Genomic DNA, 22,595 nt, shown 5'->3' with positions numbered 1-22,595 from the left:
TCTTATCTTATCTTGAGTCACTGAAAAAAAATGCCTTAACACTGTAACCAGAACATCTCAGTTGTAAAGTAATAGTTCCCTCTTCATGGTCATTCTAAAAGTGTATGCTCTTTTATGGAGGAGTGTGCTAGTCAGAGTAAACTAACCCCCCCCCCCAGATTAATTGGGTAACTAATCTTATGTAGGGAAGCCATTTACCTCCAAATCTCCAAAAAGCAGCTAAAGATGCAGTTTGTGTATTAGAGATGACTGTTAATGGCTTAACACAGGGGAGGAGGTAAGTGAGCCCAGACAGACTGAAAAGCACTCTCCAATCCTTCAGGATGAAAATGATACTGGTATTTTAACTGGGGGTGCTGCTTACTGAGATTTTTGAATAGGAAGCTGGTGTCATGTATAGGAAACACTTTCTGTGTGGCATGCAGTGAGAGCTTGGGACAGATTTTGACCATGGTTATGGCAGTGCAAGGAGAGCTTGTAGTAGCACAACCAGTTTCTTGCAATATGGGGTATTAGGTAACAAGTGACCCATAGCTGGAAAGGCACTAGAACAAGGGCAGGCAAACTTTTTGGCCTGAGGGCTGCATTGGGTTTTGGAAATTGTATGGAGGACTGGTTAGGGAGGCTGTGCCTCCCTAAACAGCCAGGCTTAGCCTGGCCCCTACCCCCATCCCCCCCTTGCTTCTTGCCTGTTGACAGCCCCCCCAGGACTCCTGCCCTATCCAACCTCTCCGTTCCCTGATGGCCCCCCTGGGACCCCATCCCATCCACTCCCTGTCCCCTGCCACCCAATCCAACCCCTCCCTCTTCCTGACTCCCCACTCTTCCCCCTGACCACTACCCCAAACTCCCGTGCCTTCTAGCCAACCCCCCTGTCCCCTTACTGTGATGCCTGGAGCACTGGTGGAATGGGATGTATGTTTGCTCCAGACCAGGGGTTGGCAACCTTTCAGAAGTGGTGTACCAAGTCTTCATTTATTCACTCTAATTTAAGGTTTTGCGTGCCAGTAATACATTAACATTTTTAGAAGGTCTCTTTCTATAAGTCTATAATATATAACTAAACTATTGTATGTAAAGTAAATAAACATTTTAAAAACCTTAATAACCTTCACTTAAAATTAAATTGAAATGCAGAACCCCCCACAGGAGTGGACAAGACCCAGGCAGTGTGAGTGCCCCTGAAAATCAGCTCACGTGCTGCCTTCAGCACGCGTGCCATAGGTTGTTGACACCTGCCCTAGACCCATAACATTCTTCAGTCAGGATAGCTTTGTACTTATTCATGCTGACAGTGCAGAGTTCAAAACCCAACTAGGTGAGGATAGGGAGGAGGAAGGGGATTTTTTTCCTCTGCAACTGTAAAACAATCTAGGCAATTTCTCAAGTACTTTTAGATTGTAAAGTCAAGTACTTAAGTTAGCTATATCGCCTACTCCTCCACAGGACCTATTGCCTCACGGCACACATGGGGGGGGGTGAGGTGGCAGAGGCAGAATTAAGGTTGCACAAAGAAGCTCTAACATTTTTACTTAAATTATTTCTTCCAAGTAATATTACACAAGTAAACACCAACAGACCCCATCAGGGGTGGGCAGGATCAAACCTCAGGATCTTAGTACAGGAGCCTCTACTATAGGAGCTAAAAGCCAACTGACTGTTAATAAGTCTGCTCTACAGCCTTAACTAATCCCTAAGTGGTCTCAATGCCACTAGATGGGACAGGCCACTGCATCCAGGAGGTTTGTGGGTTACAATGGCTCTTGCAAGCTTCATTTACAGCAGTTAGCACCTCCTAGTGGAATAGCTAGCTAAAGCCAATAGGTTCAGTAAACTTAAAATGACTATTGCTTCAACAGCACCCAAATATCTCCATAGGTTTTTTTTTTGTTTGTTTTTTAAATCCTGATCTGTAGAAGTTCTGTGAAAACAGGTGTTGTCTGGTTTCTCTACCACTGCCACACTAAGCATTGCAGCCATTCTTCCCTTAGTCCTCAAATTATTTTCTGCTTTATGGACTCTACTTGCCTTAGGTCACCTGTGATCTAGTTAATGCATTTGTACACCTCTACCTTGATATGACATGACCCGATAGAACATGGTAAAGCAGTGCTCCGGGGGATGGGTGAGGCTGCATGCTCCAGTGGATCAAAGCAAGTTTGATATAACATAGTTTCACCCATAATGTGGTAAAATATAATGCTGTCTTCGGGAGCCAAAATATCAGGGTCGAGGTGTATTTTGAAAAATTGCAAGTTTAGTGGGCTACATTCTACTCAAATGCTTTATTCACATTTACCCTAAAGGTTTATATTTTAAAGATCCAGGATTTGTCTAAAAAGTACTTCTGTGATCAATGAGCATTATAACAATCTAGCTTTGTGTCCAAGACATCCAGCACTACGAGACACGCTCCCATGCACACCCCACAGCTCCTACAATTCCAGTCACTAAGATATTTCTTCCTCCCCTTTTATGCTTAGTTATACATGGATCAAGTTTGTCATAGAGCCACTTCCACTGCTGAACTAGTGTGTTGGGACCTCAAAGTTGAATGGGGTTGCCAGGGCTGGCTTAGGTTTACTGGGGCATGGACCTACCCATGGCTGAAGCCAAAGCCTGAGGACTGAGGTTATAGGCCCCCTGCCTGGGGCTGAAGCCCTTAAGCTTCAGATTTGGGCCCCGCGCAGAACAGTGAGGCTTGGGTAGGCTTAGGCTTTGGTTCCCTCCTCCTAGGGTTGTGAAGTAATTTTTGTTTTCAGAAAAGCATCGTGCTGCAATGAAGGTTGAGAACCACTGCACTAGCCTACTGGTGCACCATTTAGGAAAGTGAACTTTACACTCATTCAAATAATTGTACTCAGAATTGTTTAATGTCTTAGATACAGTAGGCACAGGATAGTTATCCAGCTGGAACAATCAGACAACAGGCATACATCTATCTATAAAGAGTTACAAAGTTAATACAGCATCCCTTAATACACTGACTTATTGTACTAACCTGCCTTGAACTCCTCAAGTGACTAGATGGGAAGTGGAGTTTAAATATACAAGTAAACAAGAGAGGAATAAAAGTTAACTTTTTTTGGGTAGTCTTGCAAAAAGCAGTACCTCCAACCCTTTGATAAAAAGATAACCCATCCAAATGTGTTAAATATTTGTTTAGCTTTTATATTCCTTCCTTCCTCCAATCCCTGTATATGGTAGTAAAAGTAGGGCAGACAATAGCTGAAGGACACAATTGGTATAGAAGAACAAATCAGAGCAGAAGAGGCTCCAACTCTAATAGCCAGAGATGCCAAGGAAAGACCAGCTTTAATAATCTTCTTTATATGGATATTCCTTGTGATTGACAGCACTAAAAAAAAAAGTGGGTGTTACTGAGTATTCAAAGTAACTACACATGTCCTTCTCTCAGGAAGACAGGTGGATATGATAGTGCATAGGTAGATGTTCACAAAGCAGATCCCTACTGTAGGCATTAAAAGCATTCTGAACCTCCCGGACATTCCTTCCATAGCACTTCTACCTTAGTCAGAGGAACATTGCTTGGTGGAGCAATCATTAAATTTAGGTATTTGGAACATATGGACAAAAACCTGCTAAAGAAATGACTATGTAGGGATTATCTTCCTCTTGACATCAGTCATTCCAAGGCCTGGTCTACATTACCGGGTTAGGTCAATGCAAGATGCCTTGTCTCAACCTAGCTGTAGAGGTGCCTTCACTTATGTCAGTAGGAGTGAAATTTAAGCGCCTCTCTGCCAATTTAACACCACCACCTCCCCACGCAGTGTACATGGACGATCAATGTAGTGTCAGTGTAGACACGGCATTGCCTTTGTTGACTGTTACTGGCTTTCAAGAGCCATCTCCCACACTGACAATACAAACGCTGCTAGGGAGCATGCACAGTGCTGACAGAGTCAAGTATGCACACACACAAGCAATGTAATAGCCACTGCAGTGGCTGTATGCTGATGTAAGCTATATTGACATAATTTTGTAGTGCAGACAGAGTCTAAGGTTTGTCTAATTATCCAAAGCCCATGATTTAAAATCTGGGGTCCTGCCTGCTTTCCCTGCCTTGCCTTTAAAAGCAACAGTAAGCAGTGACTGGGATTTTTGGCATTCTGTAGGATTCAGAAGAAAAGCAAAGCAACCTACAAGAGCATTTCAACGACCCTCCAATTCCTGTTAAAGCTGAGGATGGTTTCCATCTCCTCATTAGTCAATTCAAAGTCAAACACCTGAAAGGAAAGTGTTTTCAGTTAGGTCTGTAAGCAGCTGGAAATTAAGTGCACCTAAAGTAAAGATAAGGCAGCTATGACTTTGGGGTGAATTGTACCCCCTATTGGATGACCAAAAATCCCACTGAAGCATATACCCTCACTTCAGGTAGAGTGGAATACTTAGCACACACGCACACACACACAAAATCCTTTCATCTGTAACTGCTCATATGACATCAGGCTTCCAGAAGTTCAACCCAGAACAACTAAAAGGAAGACCCATGACTTCGGCAACATGCAATGGAAAGAGACACCTTAGATTCTAAGGCCAGAGTACCTCTTTACTCCTATGAGTATTTCCACTGAAGTCAGTGGGCTGCTGGGTGAGCAAGTCTAGTCCAAGGATGACGACTTGTGTGGCACCTACTCACTTATTGTCCCACTGACTTCAAGGGCAGTCCTCAGGTGAGTAACTTCTCTCCACTGTGAGAAAGAGAACATAACATAAGAACGGCCGTACTGGGTCAGACCAAAGGTCCATCTAGCCCAGTATCTGTCTGCCGACAGTGGCCAATGCCAGGTGCCCCAGAGGGAGTGAAGCTAACAGGCAATGATCAAGTAATCGCTCTCCTGCCATCCATTTCCATCCTCTGATGACCAGTTCCACAAGTTGACTGTGTGCTGTGTGAAGAACTTCCTTTTATTTGTTTTAAACCTGCTACCTATTTAATTTCATTTGGTGACCCCTAGTTCTTATTTACTTATTCCCATAATACAACTTTTCCTTATCCACTTTCTCAACATCACTCGTGATTTTATATACCTCTATCATATCCCCCCTTAGTCTCCTCTTTTCCAAGCTGAAGAGTCCTAGCCTCTTTAATTTTTCCTCATATGGGACCCTCTCCAAACCCCTAATCATTTTAGTTGCCCTTTTCTGAACCTTCTCTAGTGCTAGACTATCTCTGAGGTGAGGAGACCACATCTGTACACAGTATTCGAGATGTGGCCTACCATGGATTTATATAAGGGCAATAATATATTCTCCGTCTTATTCTCTATCCCCTTTTTAATGATTCCTAACATCTTGTTTGCTTTTTTGACCGCCTCTGCGTGGACATCTTCAGAGAGCTGTCCAAGATGACGCCAAGATCTTTTTCCTGACTCGTCATAGCTAAATTAGCCCCCATCATATTGTACGTATAGTTGGGGTTATTTTTTCCAGTGTGCATCACTTTACATTTATCCACATTCAATTTCATTTGCCATTTTGTTGCCCAATCACTTAGTTTTGTGAGATCTTTTTGAAGTTCTTCACAATCTGCTTGGTCTTAACTATCTTGAGTAGTTTAGTATCATCTGCAAACTTTGCCACCTCACTGTTTACCCCTGTCTCCAGATCATTTATGAATAAATTGAATAGGATTGGTCCTAGGACTGACCCTTGGGGAACACCACTAGTTACTCCTATCCATTCTGAGAATTTACCATTAATTCCTACCCTTTGTTCCCTATCTTTTAGCCAATTCTCAATCCATGAAAGGACCTTCCCTTTTATCCCATGACAGCTTAATTTACATAAGAGCCTTTGGTGAGAGACCTTGTCAAAGCCTTTTGGGAAATCTAAGTACACTATGTCCACTGGATCCCCCTTGTCCACATGTTTGTTGACCCCTTCAAAGAACTCTAATAGATTAGTAAGACATGATTTCCCTTTACAGAAACCATGTTGACTATTGCTCAACAGTTTATGTTTTTCTATGTGTCTGACAATTTCATTCTTAACTATTGTTTCGACTAATTTGCCCGGTATCGACGTTAAACTTACCGGTCTGTAATTGCCGGGATCACCTCTAGAGCCCTTTTTAAATATTGGCGTTACATTAGCTAACTTCCAGTCATTGGGGACCGAAGCCGATTTAAAGGACAGGTTACAAACCTTAGTTAATAGTTCCGCAACTTCATCTTTGAGTTTTTTTAGAACTCTTGGGTGAATGCCATCTGGTCCTGATTATTTGTTAATGTTGAGTTTATCAATTAATTCCAAAACCTCCTCTAGTGACACTTCAATCTGTGACAGTTCCTCAGATTTGTCACCTACAAAAGCCAGTTCAGGTTTGGGAATCTCCCTAACATCCTCAGCTGTGAAGACTGAAGCAAAGAATCCATATGGTTTCTCCGCAATGACTTTATCGTCTTTAAGCGCTCCTTTTGTATTTTGATTGTCAAGGGGCCCCACTGGTTGTTTAGCAGGCTTCCTGCTTCTGATGTACTTAAAAAACATTTTGTTATTACCTTTGGAGTTTTTGGCTAGCAAACCTCTCTTTGGCTTTTCTTATTACATTCTTGCACTTAGAAAGGAGCATAAACACTGCCAAATTATTTGCCTCACTACGATTTGACTTCCACTTTTTAAAGGAGTCTTTTTATCTCTCACTGCTTCTTTTACATGGTTGTTAAGCCACGGTGGCTCTTTTTAAATTCTTTTACTGTGTTTCTTAATTTGGGGTATACATTGAAGTTGGGCCTCTATTATGGTGTCTTTAAAAAGGGCCCATGCAACTTGCAGGGATTTCACTTTAGTCACTGTACCTTTTAACTTTTGTTTAACTAACCCCTCATTTTAGTATAGTTCCCCCTTTTGAAATTAAATGCCACAGTGTTGGGCTGTTGAGGTGTTCTTCCCACCACAGGGATGTTGAATGTTATTGTATTATGGTCACTATTTCCAAGCGGTCCTGCTATAGTTACCTCTTGGACCAGCTCCTGCGCTCTACTCAGGATTAAATCTAGAGTTGCCTCTCCCCTTGTGGGTTCCCATACCAGCTGCTCCATAAAGCAGTCATTTAAAGTATTGAGAAATTTTATCTCTGCATTTCGTCCTGAAGTGAAATGCTCCCAGTCAATATGGAGATAATTGAAATCCCCCACAATTAGTGGGTTCTTAATTTTGATAGCCTCTCTAATTTCCCTTAGCATTTCATCATCACTATTACTGTCCTGGTCAGGTGGTCGATAACAGATCCATAATGTTATATTTTTATTAGAGCATGAAATTTCTATCCATAGCGATTCTATGGAACATGTGGATTCGCTTAAAATTTTTACTTCATTTGAATTTACATTTTCTTTCACATATAGTGCCACTCCTCCCCCTGCATGACCTGTTCTGTCCTTCCGATATATTTTGTATCCTGGAATGATTGTGTCCCATTGATTGCTCTCAGTCCACCAGGTTTCTGTGATGCCTATTACATCAATATCCTCCTTTATTACAAGGCACTCTAGTTCATCCATCTTATTATTTAGACTTCTAGCATTTGAGTAAAAGCACTTTAAAAACTTGTCCTTGTTTATTTGTCTGCCCTTTTCTGATGTGCCAGATTCTTTTTTATGTGACTGTTTATCATCTGATCTGGCCCTTACATTATCCTCTTCTGTCCTTTGTTCCTGACTATAACCTGGAGATTCTCTACCATCAGACTCTCCCCTAAGAGAAGTCTGTGTCCGATCCACATGCTCCTCTGCAGCAGTCGGCTTTCCCTCATCTCCTAGTTTAAAAACTGCTCTACAACCTTTTTAATGTTTAGTGCCAGCAGCCTGGTTCCAGGCTTGTAGGTAGACTGTGGCCCCTTAGCAAAGCTACGCAGTTTTCCCTCTCAGAGTTAACATGATCAGACCCATCTCCTGTTAAGATTTGCTGGGATTTCCCCTCCCTTATAATAAATGTAAACATTGATATAGCCATACCTGTTTCAGGATAGCAGTCCCCCAACAGTGATCAGTGCTAGATGCTTCAGAAGAAGGTGCAAGGAAGCCAATGGTGGAAAATTAATGAATAACCTTCCCCTAGAAGACTTCTTTTCAACTCCCATCAATTATTAGTAGCATTATACCCCGAAGCATAAGTGTTTATAGTGCTAATGCATTTTTAGCCTGTCCTGTACAACTGATGATGTTTTAGGCAGCCAGAATGCTTGAGCCTACTAAGGTTTTGGTGTCAGGGATTTGTTGTGGCACAGCATTCCACCATTCATTTATGCATTGTATAAGTTATGTCTGTCACATTCTTGTATTAGATGCTCGCACCAACTGATCTTTATTATATCAACCATTGTAGTGCCATAATATCCCTTTTTAAGTCCTCTCCTCTCTAAACTAAATAGGCCTAATCTTTTCACACATTTGACCATATATTTTTAAGTCTACTCATATTAAATTACTTAGAGGTAATGCATCCCAGTGGGTAGACCACAGATTTTCCCAGCTTTGCCATTAGCCTACTGGGTGACCTGGGGCAATTCTCTTCATCACTCACAGTTTCCCCATCTATAAACAGGTGGATAATGAGTCTGACCACTCTTGCAAAGCATTTTGAGATCTACTGCTGAAAAGCACAATATAAGAAGTAGGTATTAAGTTTAACTCTAGCTGTGTAGGAGTAGAATTAAAGCTTAAAATTAAGAGACTTGGAAATGTGGTATGACAAATAAGATGTGAGAGTTTAATTCACTTTGTTCCTAGTTTTAAATTTAACAAAAATGCAAGTCCACTTTAATTTTCACACAAAGCATGAAGTACTGAATGCTGAAATACTGAAAGATCTTTCCACCTCTCTGCCCCTCCTCTTGCTCCCATCAAATGTAATTTGGGTTAATGAGAAAATATGAAGATGTAATGGACAGGTGTAGCAATAGTCTTATTTGAAACCTTACCTTAAAGTTCTCCTCAATACGGTGTGGTTTGTCAGACTTGGGAATGACTGCCACATTCCTCTGGATGTGAAACCGGATCAGAACCTGAGAATAAAGAACAGGAATTCTGATGACACTGAAGCTACCAGTCACTAGTAAAGCTGGTCAAGGGCTTTTTGGAGGGTTTGTTTGTTTTTTTGGGGGGGGGGGGGCAAGGAGTGTATTGTTCTAAATAAAAGTTTTCTAGAAATGTAGCACTTCTTTTTTTCTGGGGTTACAAACCAATTCCAGTTTCTGCAAAATGTATTCATTGTTCAGAAGTATTCCTCAGGTGGTTTGTGCAAACAAATTGCATCCAGTAGTGTGTTTGCAAGCTGCTCAAGTCAACTATGACTTGCTTGCAATGTCATTGTTTCTGCTCCCTGCTCGGGCAAGAAGTTTTTGGAAAAGAGGACGCCCTCAGTGACTCCCATGGCCTGTGTTATACAGGGGTTCAGATGATCTTAGAGGCCCCTTCTGGTCTTCAGAACTGAACAAGGAACAGCTAAGGCTCCCAGCTTAGACATCTTCAGCCAAAAAAAGGGATGAATTTTTCAGGAAGCATTTTTTGGAAAAAAATAAATAAATAAATTCACCCTGTTTTTCAAACTACTTTATGATTGGTACCTGACAACTGCTGACTGCGTGTGAGTGTGAGGATCTGTCTGAAGAGTCATTCTCTCAAACATTCTTACAAGCAAAAAACAACAAAAAACAAAACCACCAACCACACATTTGTAAAAGTGTTTGTGAACAGCAAATACTAAGAAGTACAAACATTGTCAAATTGAGCAGCCATGAGAAGTTTTCCTCAACTGTTCACAAAAACATTGAATTCTGGAAAACAAACACCTGCCAGCTTTAGTCAATAGCGAAACATTGAGGCATCCATGAAAAATAATTTAGCTGGGTCAAAGATTCATAGGGTAATTTGGCTGAAGCACATCTGATTTTTTCCACAGCCCCTTTCCATCAAGTTCATATGATCAACATGGCACTTTCTGGAGAACACGCAAAGGCCCATCTCTAAGGCTGGTCAGCAATAATCTGTGCTAATGACAGTCCTTCGTGTTCCCAGACTGAACAGTTTGTTCTGACAATGCCTCTCCTTCAAAACTGAGTTACATTCTAAAGAGTCACTGTGTAAAGACGGCAGAGTATCTGTGGAAGAGTGCAATGTTGATGCAAGGCAAATTTATTACAAAGGAGGCAACGTGCACTGTGCTGTGACTCTTATGTACCTGAGCAGAGGTTTTGTTGTGTTCAGCAGCAATCTCTTTAATCTTAGGGTCCTCTAGAAGAATAGGGTCCTCTGGCTTGGCCCTATTAAAAAAAAAAAAACAAAAAAAACCCACCAAATGGATAAGAACAGTCAGTAGGTTAATTGTAGACTACCATCCCTTGCAGGAAACAGGATATATTTCACAGGAGGATTTGCAATATAGCAACAGAAATACATATCAGTTGTAACTGCATTGGTCATTCAACTTTCTTCAATGATTTGAGACAGACAGACATACTCTAAAATGCTTCCGAGAAGAGAGGCTGCCAAGCATTCTTACCATGGCCTGTCAGGAGAGCCAAGGGGACTGTATGCGGTCACAGAGATCCCTTTGGATTGGCAATACTCAATCAGCTTCTCCTGGGTAAGGTATGGGTGGCACTCAATCTGCAAGCACAAGGACACACAGGTTCACCCAGCGGCAGACTGCACTGCTAGCACTCCTGTGATCCATAGAACACAGACCCTAGGACTACCTTTGGAGCCACTCATATGCCTATGGTAGAAAGAAGTCTTGTAGAACATCACACACACTAAAAATTTACATGCCTTGCTGTTCATTATTATTTGCACTACAACAGCATCTAGAGCAGAGGTTCTCAATCTGTGGGTTGGGACCCCAAAATGTGTCTTAACCCCTTTTTAATGGGGTCACCAGGGCTGGCATTAGCCTTGCTGGGGCCTGATGCCAAAGCCCAAGCCCCTCTGCCTAGGGCCAAAGCCAAAGCCCAAGAGTGGCAGGTCTCAGACTATAGGCCCCCAACTGGGGCTGAAGTCCTTGGGCTTCGGCTTTGGCCCCCTGCCTGGGCAGCAGAGCTCAGGCTTAGGCTCTGGCCCTCCCACCTGGGGCTGCGGGACTCAAGTGGACTCAGGCTTCAGTCCACCTTCCTGAGGCGTGTAATAATTTTTGTTGTCAGAAGGGGATCGCGGTGCAATCAAGTTTGAGAACCCCTGACCAGAGGCCTGAACCTATATCAGAGCCACATGGTGCTAGGTTCTGTAAAACACAGTAGCAGTCCTGAAGCGCTTTGAGTCCAAATAGACAAGTACTATTATCCCCATTTGTAAAATGGGGATACAAGGGTAAGTGACTTGCCCAAGGTCATGAAGGAAGTCTGCAGCAGACCAGGATCTACGACGTCGCTGTTCAGTGAATTAACCACAAAGTTGTTCTTCCTTCTTTTATGATGATTATAGAAAACCTGGTAATAGTCTACATCCCCATCACACAAAAGTTACTCTCCCATGGTGAGCAGAATTTTGCTAGGGCAAGTAGATGTGTAATGCTTTAACTATACTGTATATGGGCAACACAGCAGTGTAATTGTCATCATAGAAACCAGAACTTGGAGATTTCCCAACTTGTTGCTTTAACGCCTTGTAAATTTACATTAATATAGTTTTGAATCTCCTCTCATATACTGATTACACATTCAAATAATGCAGCCTGTAAAGCATGCATATACTTCTACAAGAGCAGTGAATCATTTTAAAGTACTTCTTAGATTGTAAATACTTCAGGGCAGAATCTGTGTCTTTTTAAGGTATATGTAATGCACCCACCAAAGTGGGAAGCTAATCCTGATTGGGACGTTTGGATACTCCAGCTACATAATATTAGACAACAATATTATTAAAAAACTGTTTTAAAGCAATTTGTTTTACGTTCATGTTTAAAAAAGGTGTTAGGCAAAGTCAAACAGCTTATTAGGCTCCATAAATAAAGAGCCAAATGGAGTAGTTATCAAATCCTTTATCCTTCCTTCTGAAGTCACAGGAAACTGGCTGACCAAGACCCCACCACACCTTCAAAGGTAAAAAGGAAAAGCCTTTGGCCTGATCATGCCAGGTCTTACCTCGTGCAGGTAGTCCTATTGATGTCAATGGCACTGTTCACATGAGTATGGATTCCCATGTTTATTCATGCTTATAGATTACGCTGCAGGTGCTGGTGTTAACTTGGCACGTTTAACTGGCAATCTCAATGGTCAAACAAACTTTATGGTTACAATGCTGTGTCTACAAATACAGCCCCTCCCCGCTATGCTTAGACCATGCTAAAGTTACACATTCAGCCAAACAAGTCATTTAATAAAGCTGTAAATGGTTGGGGGAAAAAAATTATATGGGAACACTTCCCAATCATACTGCAGAACCATGACATGAGACAAGGATAACAATAAAACTGGAGGTATAGCTTTAAGACTCTGAAATGCTCATGAATGCTATTGCCGTGTACTGCATGAAACAGAGGAAAGTTCATCAGCTACAGTTTAAAGCCAGAAATCTGTTTTTTTTTGTTTTTTTGCAGGGGGCACCTTGGAAAAAAACTGCACAAGACTGGGAAAAATATAAATCAACTCTAGTGGGCTTAAATCTGTGGGTATATTTTGTAGGCTCAAATGTATCATAGTGTTCTCCAACTTCTTGATGTTTAAGATATCTGTCATGGACAGGCTGGCCCTTTAAAGGGGAGTTGGGTTCTGCCTAGTCTGTGAGGTAGCAGTTAACTAACTCCCTCATGATCTTGATCTGGTGACTTAATTACAACTATTGATCCCAGCTGTGAGTGAAAGGGTCTGAGAGAACTACACAGGACAGAGGAGAACTCAGTTAAGGGAGCTTCCTGTTGGTAGGAAGGGCTGGATGAAGGCAGGTTGAAGCAGGAAGGTTCCAGGGAGAAGGAGGAGTGAGGAAACCTGATGCAAAGAAAAGCCTTAAGGGGAAAAGTCCTACGTGGCAGTGCTTAGTTTATGAAACATAGAACGCCATGGAGTCTGAAAGTAGGGCAAAGGGAGGGAACTGCAATATAGCCCAAAAGGGGCAGAACTACCATTTGTTTAGCTGTGTATCTGGATTTTCACTTTGTCCTTTCATTAGCTGGAAAGGGACAGAACTTAAGAGGTAACTGGGCTGGGCCACAGAAGATGCAGATAGAAACAGATCAGGCCATTGCAGGGCAAAAAAGTGACCACCAGAGGGTGCTAGAGATGAAGACCCCTGCAATGTCAGGCTCGGATACCTCGGGGTGCTATGATGATGAGTGAAACCACTTGCAGCATTTCATGGTGTTGTGAACAGTTCCATATTCTGCACATGCTGCTACAAGGTATATCAGGTTAGTCCAGATACCACATGAGTAGTGGGATGCAAGTTAGGATTGTCATTCAACAGTAATACCCACTCACTGTAAAGTAATGGCAACAGACATTCCTGAGTTTTCAGTATTTTGCTGAATTCCAGATTCCTTAAGTTCAGTGCAAGCATACGTAGCCCAGCCTTTACACTATGTTCAGCAGAAACCAGCAGGAATAAATACTTTACCTGGCTGTTGACAGGCTTGAATTTTAAACCAGGTTTAGTTAAGAGTCTCTCAATCTGTTTGTGGTTAAAGTTGGAGATTCCAATGGCTTTCACCAGACCTGCATCCACCAGCTCTTCCATAGCCTAATGGACAAAGTAATCCAGTCACGTGCTGGAGCTAGTACTACTGCCAGCTTAGTCTTTTTCCTTTACCACAGTAACTGATAAACCAATAGGGAGGTCAGACTAGAGCAGGGTGGGCAAACTTTTTGGCCCAAGGGCCACATCTGGGTATGGAAGTGCCATAGCAGGCCATGAAAGCTCATGAAATTGGGGGTTAGGATGCGGGAGGGGGTGAGGGCTCCGGCTGGGGACAGAAATGAGGAGTTCAGGGTCTGAATTGGGACTGAGGGGTTCAGAGGGTAGAAGAGGGAATAAGGATGGAGCAAGGGGTTGGGGTGCAGGCTCCGGGTGGCGCTTACCTCAAGCAGCTCCCAGAAGAAGCGGCATGTCCCCATTCTGCTCTTACATGGAGGTGCGGACAGGCGGCTCTGCACACTGCCCTATCTGCAGATGCCGCCCCTGCTGTGGTGGTAGCGCTTGGGCGGGGGCAGCATGCGGAGCCCTCTGCCTGCCCCTATGTGTAGGAGCCAGAAGGGAGACATGCTGGCTGCTTCCAGGAGCCATGCAGAGTGGGGCAAGTCCCTGACCATGCTCCCTGGCTGGAGTGCTGGAGCGGAGCAAGCCCTGGACCCCACTTCCCAGGGGGAGCTTGAGGGCCGGATTATAATTGTCTGGAGGGCCTGATGCAGTCCCTGGGCTGTAGTTTGCCCACCCCGGGACTAAATGATCTTATGGTCATGTCTGGCCTTAAAATCTTTGCATCTATGAATTGACTGTTCATGTTAAGCATGTCTGTTCCCCAGAGTCCATCCCACCATCACATCCAGTCCAGCCCACCTTTTCCTCATGAAAGCCAAACCTCATCCTTTTAGGACACTGTCTTTTTATGCCATCTTATAGGAGCAATGAGGTTAATAAATCACTCTGTTTTTGACCTGACAGGAAAAAGACATGAAAAGCACAGACCTGAGCCTCACAGGTAGGCAATCACATTGTTCTTTTTCACAATACTCAGCTTACCATTATGGAGGAAATGGCATTCTCAGAGCCACTTCATCTCCTAGGCTGTGGGTAACAGCAACAGACATAGAATCATGCCACTCAAATGGAATAAGGAGTAGATAGTTCTGAATAAAGAACATTTGGAAACCTTAAATTCCTAGCAATGCAAGGACCCTGTGAGCAGCCCAGAGTCGAATACATTTCTCCAACACTGCAGCCCCCACCATTCCTAGCATGTAGCCTTCTGCTCAACTTCTAGTGTGTAAGCACAAAGAGGGAATTTTTACCTCCCATGTGTCCAGAATATCAGTGTTACTGGGGACAACCATACCGTTGTCATCTACAGGACGCATCTCCTCACCAGCCTGTCATATCAAGACAAAGTTTAAAGAGATTTATTTTCAGATCTGGAATACCCAAATTCTACCAGCAAGACAAAATGGGTACATAGGCCCCAGTTCAAAAAGGAACTTAAGCACATGCAAAACTTTAAAATGATGTGCTTAAAATTATGTGCATATTTAAGTACCTTGCTGAATCAGGGCCATACTACATACAGTGACTTCAATTGGGGCTAATAGAGGGGAAATAGTAACCTTTGTTCACGTAATTAGCTTAAGTCTAAAGAGAGGAGAGGGAAGTTCCTCATTCTTTATGTAAGAAGTTTCATTCCAGCCCTGGCATTCATCCCAAAAAACTATGGTTAATTCTGTGACTTGCTTCATCTTCCACTGATAATCACTCTAAATAGATCAATAATTAAGAACATAAGAATGGCCATACTGGGTCAGACCAAAGGTCCATCTAGCTCAGTATCCTTTCTTCCAGCAGTGGCCAATGCCAAATGTCCCAAAGGGAATGAACTGAACAGTTAATCACCAAGTGATCCATGCCCTGTCACCCATTCCCAGCTTCTGGCAAAAAGAGGCTAAGGACACCATTCCTGCCCATCTCGGCTAATAGCCATTGATGGACCTATTCTCCATGAACTTATCTTGTTCTTTCTCCCAAAACAGGAATCCACACAACACTGCCCCTGCAGCTGAAGAAGCCTGGATGTGAAATACCCTACTCCAAACTTATGCATTCTATGTTGTAAAGTTACAGTTCTGCTATTCCTTAGAGAAAAAAGTATAGCATGCAGCCACCAGAACTCCTAAAGAGCTAATTGACAGCTAAATACCCATATGCACAGGAGTATAGCCTTGCTTTTTCCATGTAGGTGACCTGCACTGGAGCACTTGTTGGTTGCTCCCAAAGTCTCTGGAGGCTTGGAATGCTGTGGAAGCAACATCTATAGATGCCGCCTCCTCCTCATCTTCACCCCTCTTCTGCCAGAGAAGTGGCTTCACATTTCTCTATATAGTGTAACATTTAGATAAATAAAGCATGGCAAAGAGGCATTCCAGAAGGAGGCTAGTCCTCCTTGGCTGACTAGATGGTGGCCATGGTCTAGCATCTGAGCACTCAAGGTTTCTTACAGGATGATGAGGAGAAAAGAACTAGAGGAGACTTGCTACCTTGAATCCCATAGGAAAATGAATAAGGTAGAGATCCAGGTAATCCAGTTTCAGTGCAGCAAGGCTTTTCTGGCATGCCCCCTTCACAAGGGATCTCTCATGAAAAGTGCACCACAGCTGCAAGGAAAAAACCATGCATGACAGTTACTCTGAAACCTTAGAGAATCCCCCGACCAGAGAGAGGCTATGTTATATCTACTAGAAGCAGATCTGAGAGCATTACCCCTTCTGCTTACATGGCTTATGCCAAAGACAGATCTATGTGTCTTGCTGCTAAAATTGTAAATCACAGATTAAAATAGAGGCCAAACTCAAAATACAGTATTAGCACAAAGCAACTAGAATTTGTATTTATCAAAAGGAATTGAAAGAATAAAAAGTTTCCTGCCATGTGTCTCCCAGATGGGAAAAACTGCATGTATTTTGGCAAGTCCACATTTTCAAGGTGATTAAAGTTGTCAGTATGGCCTATTGATCTTTATAACCTAATTCCAAAGCTCAGATACAAGGGGAGAATTGTCATACGGTATTTGGAAACTTCAGGAAATCCCCAATAAGCCATACATCACTGTCCTGAACCCAAACTAGAGCTGGTTGTAACTTGTCTTGTATTTAAAATATTTTGATGGAAAAACTGGTTTTGACCAAAATTAAAAGTTGAAAAAAATGTTATTTTGGTCAAAATTTCCATTTTTTAAAATTGAAAACTAGAAACAAAAAATTCCTAGTAACAATGTCCATCTTCTAGTATGGTGGTTTTGGTTTTTTACCACCCAATAACCTTCTCCACCACAAAAGACCCCAAAACAAAACAAAAATAACCAACATTTTGGTTTTTTGACAAACTTTCTCCAGAAAATTAAAATACAAATACCCACAAATTTCCTGCTCTACTAAAACTGGTTTTAGGAAGAGGAACAAATTCAGAGATGAGTACAGAGGTGATCTAAGTTGGTTTAGCTCAAATGTCAATGGGCCAGAAGAAAAAAAAAAGTAGAGCAATTAAGGAAATTAACTAGAAAAGGAAAAGTTATAATAGGCCCCCAACTTTAAATTACACCTTATTCCAGGTTTTCATTGCATTTCGTTTCATTTCATTTGTTCCACCAATTTAGGCTTCCTTATGCATCAGCGAGTAGGTCTTAAAAAAAGTTAACTTAAGCATTGCCTCTGAATTTGACCTAGAGACTTTAAATTCTAGTTTTTCCTACCAAGCTTCTTGGGGGGAAAAGCCTTAAAATAGCAAAGACTCAAAATATACAGATCAGGAGAAATTAACATGATCATGGTGTACACGCTACCCTTCTCTGAGTTGTCAGTATGCTCTCAGGACTGTTGTTCTCCCATTGCAAATAATGGATGAACTTTATGGAAGATCCTGTTCCAGACAACAGAATTACAAGAATCCAATTTTCCTTGCTTTTACCCCTCTCCATGACTCGCTAGAAAGACAGAAGCATAAAACTGATAGCATGGGTGAAGAAGATTATTCCCTTGGTCTTTTTACCCCTGGAGCATTGGCTGTCTGTTGAGCTCTCTCTCTCTCCATGTAGCCAACTGATTTGCCCCAGGACCTCATGATACAATTCCTGTAGCCAGGGTTGTACCTTACTGACAACAAAAAGATCTTCCCGTTTCACAACCCCTTCCTTGATTTTTTGCTGTATCCCATCCCCTATTTCACTCTCATTCTTGTACAAATAGGCACAGTCGAAGTGGCGGTATCCAATGTCGATGGCAAACTTCACTGCTTCTTCCACCTTCCCTGGAGGAGCCTGAAAACAAAACGAACACCTGTAAAATGCCAACATTTCCAGATAGGAGAGTGGCTCAAACTGACCACAGAGGGGGTGTGCTAATCCAATGGCATGCAAACTAGATCAGACTGATCACCATTCTGTATGTGCTTCTGTACCTGGGAATTTAATCTGTGATCTGTATTTATACGGAGCATAAAACTACTCAGGGTTTTGTTTATGGGACGGAATCCAGAGGAGAATGTGAAACACAAAGCAAGAGTGATTTGGAGAACCCCAGCTGGAAGGGTCAGTTTCTAGTTTGAAAACAGTGTTGGATTCCTGGCTCTATAACTATATCCAGCATTATATGCAGGCTACACAACCACCATCAGATCTATGTATGGGGGTAGCTCTTGCCTTCCTGCCCCTCTCTCTCTACCTTCTCTGACCGGACCCGCCCCCCCCCCACACATCAACCAGGATAGCTTTGTGGGGACACCCCTTTGCTACTGGCAAGCCTAGCCCACATCAGCCACCCTCTCTATCAGTTAGGACAGCTTTTTGGGAGGAGGTTGCTCCTTTAAGTACCCCCACAACCCTCTCCTCACATGCACTACCAGGTAGCAGAAGTCTAAGATGGTACTGTGTCTAACACAAGTCCTAGATGGAATCTTGCAAAAATACTGTTCCCCATTCCCCACAGTCCATGCACATGTTCCTGGAGTCATGGGAGTGAAAGGTGGTTGGGGGGAGGACTTGCCTAACAGTTCTCTCTTCTGGATGCACAGCCTGGATATTTTTATTAGTTGCATTGGAGTTAATGGGCACTGTGTGGGGCTTAATTCCCTAGATGGATTTGAAACAGATGCTGCTGGGCTTCTTTGGTTATTTGCTCCCCAACTATGTAACTTTGTATAGTATATGCTCAGGGCTCGAAAAATGATACATATGATAAGACTATTCAATGCTGTACTTTCTTTACTGCAAGTGCATAAAGACTGCCCTTGGAACGGATGAGAAGGTAGAAAGTTTTTTTTCCTCTGTCCTTGTGACGAACTAGGAACGTTCTTAATGTTTTCTCTAAATACTGTGTTGGTGCCTCAGTGTCCTCTCTGCAGTTCTTAAGTATCTAGGTGGTGGAATAAGGGTTTGTAATTGCTGCAGAGCAAAGGGCCAGTGCACCTAAATCCCTGACACTGTCTCCTTAAAACTGCTGGCCTGGGCACCTCCTCTGCAAAGGTGCCAACTGAAGGTGTTAGAAACAAACGGATCAGGTGACCTCCTGCCCTGGGAAAGGAAGTGAGCAGAGGAGGAGGGGCTGGATGGGGCTGTTAGTCTGGAGCTGGCTGGGGACAAGGAGTGAAGTGCAGACGTGGGGGTCTGGCTCATTGCCCCCCAGAATGGACCCGGCTGAAGGGTCCGGTTCTCTGTACCTACAAGCTCTGTTTTAGACCGTGCTCCTGTCATTGAATAAACCTCTGTTTAACTGGCTGGCTGAGAGTCATGTCTGACTGCAAAGTGGGGGTGCAGGACCCTGTGGCTTCCCCAGGACCCCGCTGGGGCGGACTCACTGTGGGAAGCGCACGGAGGGCAGTCTGCTCTGAGGGAGAGGGCGCTCCCCGAAGTCCTGACCGGCTTTGTGGGGAGCAGTTCCAGAGCATCGCCCAGGGACTCTGTGACAGTCCTCACTTCAATTTTTGTCTAATCAAATTTGAGATCAACAGAAATGGCAAGTGGTCTACACGTTTCAGGATCAAAGGCAGAACAAACAGGTTCTCCTTTAGCTCAGTCAATAAATTTGCCTCTTTGACCTGCAGAGATTCATTCAGTTGCTTGCTGGAATGGATTCCTTACAAATAAAACACAGTTATCTGATGAAGATAACCAGATGGTATAGGTTATCTATTCTGTATTCACAGAAAGATTATTTGGCAGTTATTTGCTTATTGTTGCCCCAATATACCCATGCCATAGCTCTTTTTATAATCTCTACGACATGTATTTTCAAGCTTCTTCATAGTACAGACCACATTTTAATGCAGAGATTCTCTTGGGAACTCTCCCCTCGCCTCACAAGCTTTGCAATCATATGGATCAATCTCCCTTCCCATTGTCTACTTCATAATCACCCAGTGGTAAACAGCACTTGCTTAAGTAGAAAGTGAATACTAGAAAAGTCTGCAATATTTTTAACTTCTTTTAACATGATCCAGCAGGTGGAACAAGGACATGTGTGACCAGACAGTTATCCACAGCGGAGAACCTCTGCTCTACATGTTGATAAGTTATGCAGCTGAAAACAACAGATACTGGGCAGAGATGATAGAATTCAAAAATTCTGAATGTTCCTACAGTAATGTTAACTTTGTCTCTTCATTACTGTACATCTAAAGAGGGTCTTTCATTACATGAACACACAACACTGAGCAGTGCAGAATACTGGCTATCAATACAATATACATAGAAACTGCAACTATTTTCCTATAACTATGAGCTCTTTTTTACTGTGCATAAAACTGTTCTAAAACAATGTACATACTGGGTGATCTTCACTTGTCCTCTGTGTGGTTACATTGCCAGCTTTAACGTTGTTTTACTAGATTTTTGTACATAAAACACACTCCCCTGGTAAGAGTGATTCTTGTAATTGCAGTTCCAATTTGTCACATCTGAGGCCAGAAGGAACCATTATAATCAACTTTGTATTTAAGTAAAATACACCCCAAAATTTGCTGCCAGACACCCTTTGGAAACCTGAATTTTTAAAGAGTCTTTTATGAAGATGTGTTGTCTCACTGCTGGCTCCATTTTAGTCAGTGTCAGTAACTCTTAAACGAACATTTTATGCTCACAAGTAGCTCAGGATCCAGGCATCTTTTATTGACATTGTTAGAACAGCAGCTGAAACGCGGCTAGGCTCCTAAATCCATATAAGGCCCAGGCACTGAGCGCAATAAAACCAAACACCTACCAGGAAGTTGGACTTCACAATGCCATCCAGATCTTGCTAGCAACAGAAACAAACATAGCTTGCAAAGGGGTAACTAACCGGCCTGTGCTGCTGCTGCTGCTGCTGCTGCTGCTGCCGCCGCCTCTGGCATTGCAGGAAGCCCCGAGGAAAAGAAACTCCTGCCTCTTGCACAGCCGCAGCTGGAAACTTTGGCCGCACTTGTAAAGGGAGAAACAAACGCCAAGAGCCGAGCGCTTCCTAAGGCAGAGAGCAGCCGCAATGTACCCGGCGTGCCAGGCCCTGGATCCCGTCCCACCCTTTGCAATTACCTGCCAGGTGCCCAGCCCCAGGATGGGCATCTTGGCCTTGGTGCTCAGTTGCACGTAGGTCGCCATGGTTCCCGCTCTCTGAGTCTCTGTGGACCACGCCCCCGGGCCTTGCTCCCGCGGAGCCTCTTTGATAGGCCTGGCCACGCCTCAGCCGCTGGGAATGAGCAGCATTGGCGGACAGGGCTGTGAGCAGGCCGGGGCCCGGGCCAGAGGCACTCGAAGCTAAGCGCCTGGCGCTGGGGACAGGTCTCTCCTTGCAGCAAGAGTCGCTGGTGCTGCCTGGACTCTGTCTGCAGCCGCCCCACTGTCTACAGGCGCCTCTCGCCGTCTCTCCAGGCGCTGTGCGGACCCAGTCAGTGCGAGCAGCACCTGGTTATCGGCGTGTCAGCGGGGAAGGGCCGAGGCAGCTGCTCCCCGCTCTCCACGTGGTACGTTAGACCAGCTGATTGTTCTGGCCTGCTCAGGGTTTGACTTTATTTCTGGAATAGGGTAACCAAGGTCTTTGTAAAAAAAAAAAAAAAAAAAAGGTCCCCACCTAAATCCGTAGTTCGGTAAATGAACAAGCAGCCTAATTATCCGAAAGCTCTGAGTATGCAGCAGGTCCCAAGGGCGAGTTGTGGGTCCTGGACAGCTCTGACAGTCAGGCCCCACATGTCTCAAACTAGGCCCCTGAAGTACACAAGCAAGGTGCCAAGTCTAAAAATATGCATCTAGTTGATCTCTGCTTCATTTCCCCATCTAAAATAGGGAAGAGCCTGACCTGCCTGAGTGGGCTGTTGTGAGGCTCCGTTAATGTTTCTGAGGTGCTTTGAGATCCTACGATGGAAGCAGCAATAGAAATTGATGTGGCTACTTCCACCTTTTCATGTTCTCTGTATGTATAAATATCTTCTGTCTGCATGTTCCATTCTATGCATCTGATGAAGTGGGCTGTAGCCCACGAAAGCTTATGGTCAAATAAATTTGTTATTTGCTAAGGTGCCACAAGTACTCCTGTTCTTTTATCAATAGAAATGTTATTGAACTACACATTCAGATCACACTGCTAGGGTGACCAGATGCCTTGATTTTACAGGGACAGTCCTGATATTTGGGGCTTTGTATTATATAGGTGCTGATTATCCCCCACCCCCATCCTGATTTTTCACCCTTGCTATCTGGTCACCCTACACTGTGCGTTCTAGTGCTCTGTGTTCCAGGACTCCAGCCCTGTTCATGAAAGACCTTTTGGGTAAAAGGTCATATCTAACACTGACCTATTATATGGGGAGTGGCTAAACTTACTGACCCTCTGAGCCACATGTGACACTTCAGAAGTTCGAGAGCTGGGAGGCACCTGCCAGGGCTTGGGGTAGGGTGATCAGGTCGCAAGAGTGAAATAT

General features: G+C 43.4%; 1 protein-coding gene and 1 long non-coding RNA gene across 2 annotated transcripts; one reads left to right on the top strand and one right to left on the bottom strand.

Moving 5' to 3' along the window:
• The first annotated feature begins 680 nt into the window (after positions 1-680).
• On the top strand, positions 681-19,615 carry LOC115639633. Its single transcript, XR_003997723.1, has 3 exons — positions 681-691; positions 3,036-3,039; positions 19,524-19,615. It is a non-coding gene; the product is annotated as an uncharacterized LOC115639633 (long non-coding RNA).
• LOC115639621 (aldo-keto reductase family 1 member B1-like) lies at positions 2,910-21,426 on the bottom strand. The gene is made up of 10 exons (XM_030542610.1): positions 21,214-21,426; positions 17,803-17,970; positions 16,196-16,312; positions 14,963-15,040; positions 13,572-13,694; positions 10,528-10,634; positions 10,207-10,288; positions 8,948-9,031; positions 4,168-4,250; positions 2,910-3,358 (listed from the first exon to the last, which is right to left on the bottom strand). Exons 1-10 carry the CDS (start codon positions 21,277-21,279, stop codon positions 3,316-3,318), a joined length of 951 nt encoding a protein of 316 aa, XP_030398470.1. The 5' UTR covers positions 21,280-21,426; the 3' UTR covers positions 2,910-3,315.
• Positions 21,427-22,595: the final 1,169 nt, after the last annotated feature.

This window comes from Gopherus evgoodei, chromosome 1 (genome assembly GCF_007399415.2).
Source record: "Gopherus evgoodei ecotype Sinaloan lineage chromosome 1, rGopEvg1_v1.p, whole genome shotgun sequence".
In the NCBI taxonomy this organism is placed as follows: Eukaryota; Metazoa; Chordata; order Testudines; family Testudinidae; genus Gopherus; species Gopherus evgoodei.
This window is presented reverse-complemented; position numbering and strand designations above follow the sequence as displayed.

What these genes read in the sequence shown, in the direction of transcription:
- LOC115639621 (XM_030542610.1), bottom strand. Translation starts at nt 21,279, where the DNA reads ATGGCGACCTACGTGCAACTGAGCACCAAGGCCAAGATGCCCATCCTG. An exon ending in ATCTTTTTGTTGTCAGTAAG is followed by an intron (nt 16,313 to 17,802) that starts GTACAACCCTGG and finishes TTTTCCTTGCAG; the next exon opens with CTGTGGTGCACTTTTCATGA. An exon ending in ACAACAAAACCTCTGCTCAG is followed by an intron (nt 9,032 to 10,206) that starts GTACATAAGAGT and finishes CTTTATTCTCAG; the next exon opens with GTTCTGATCCGGTTTCACAT.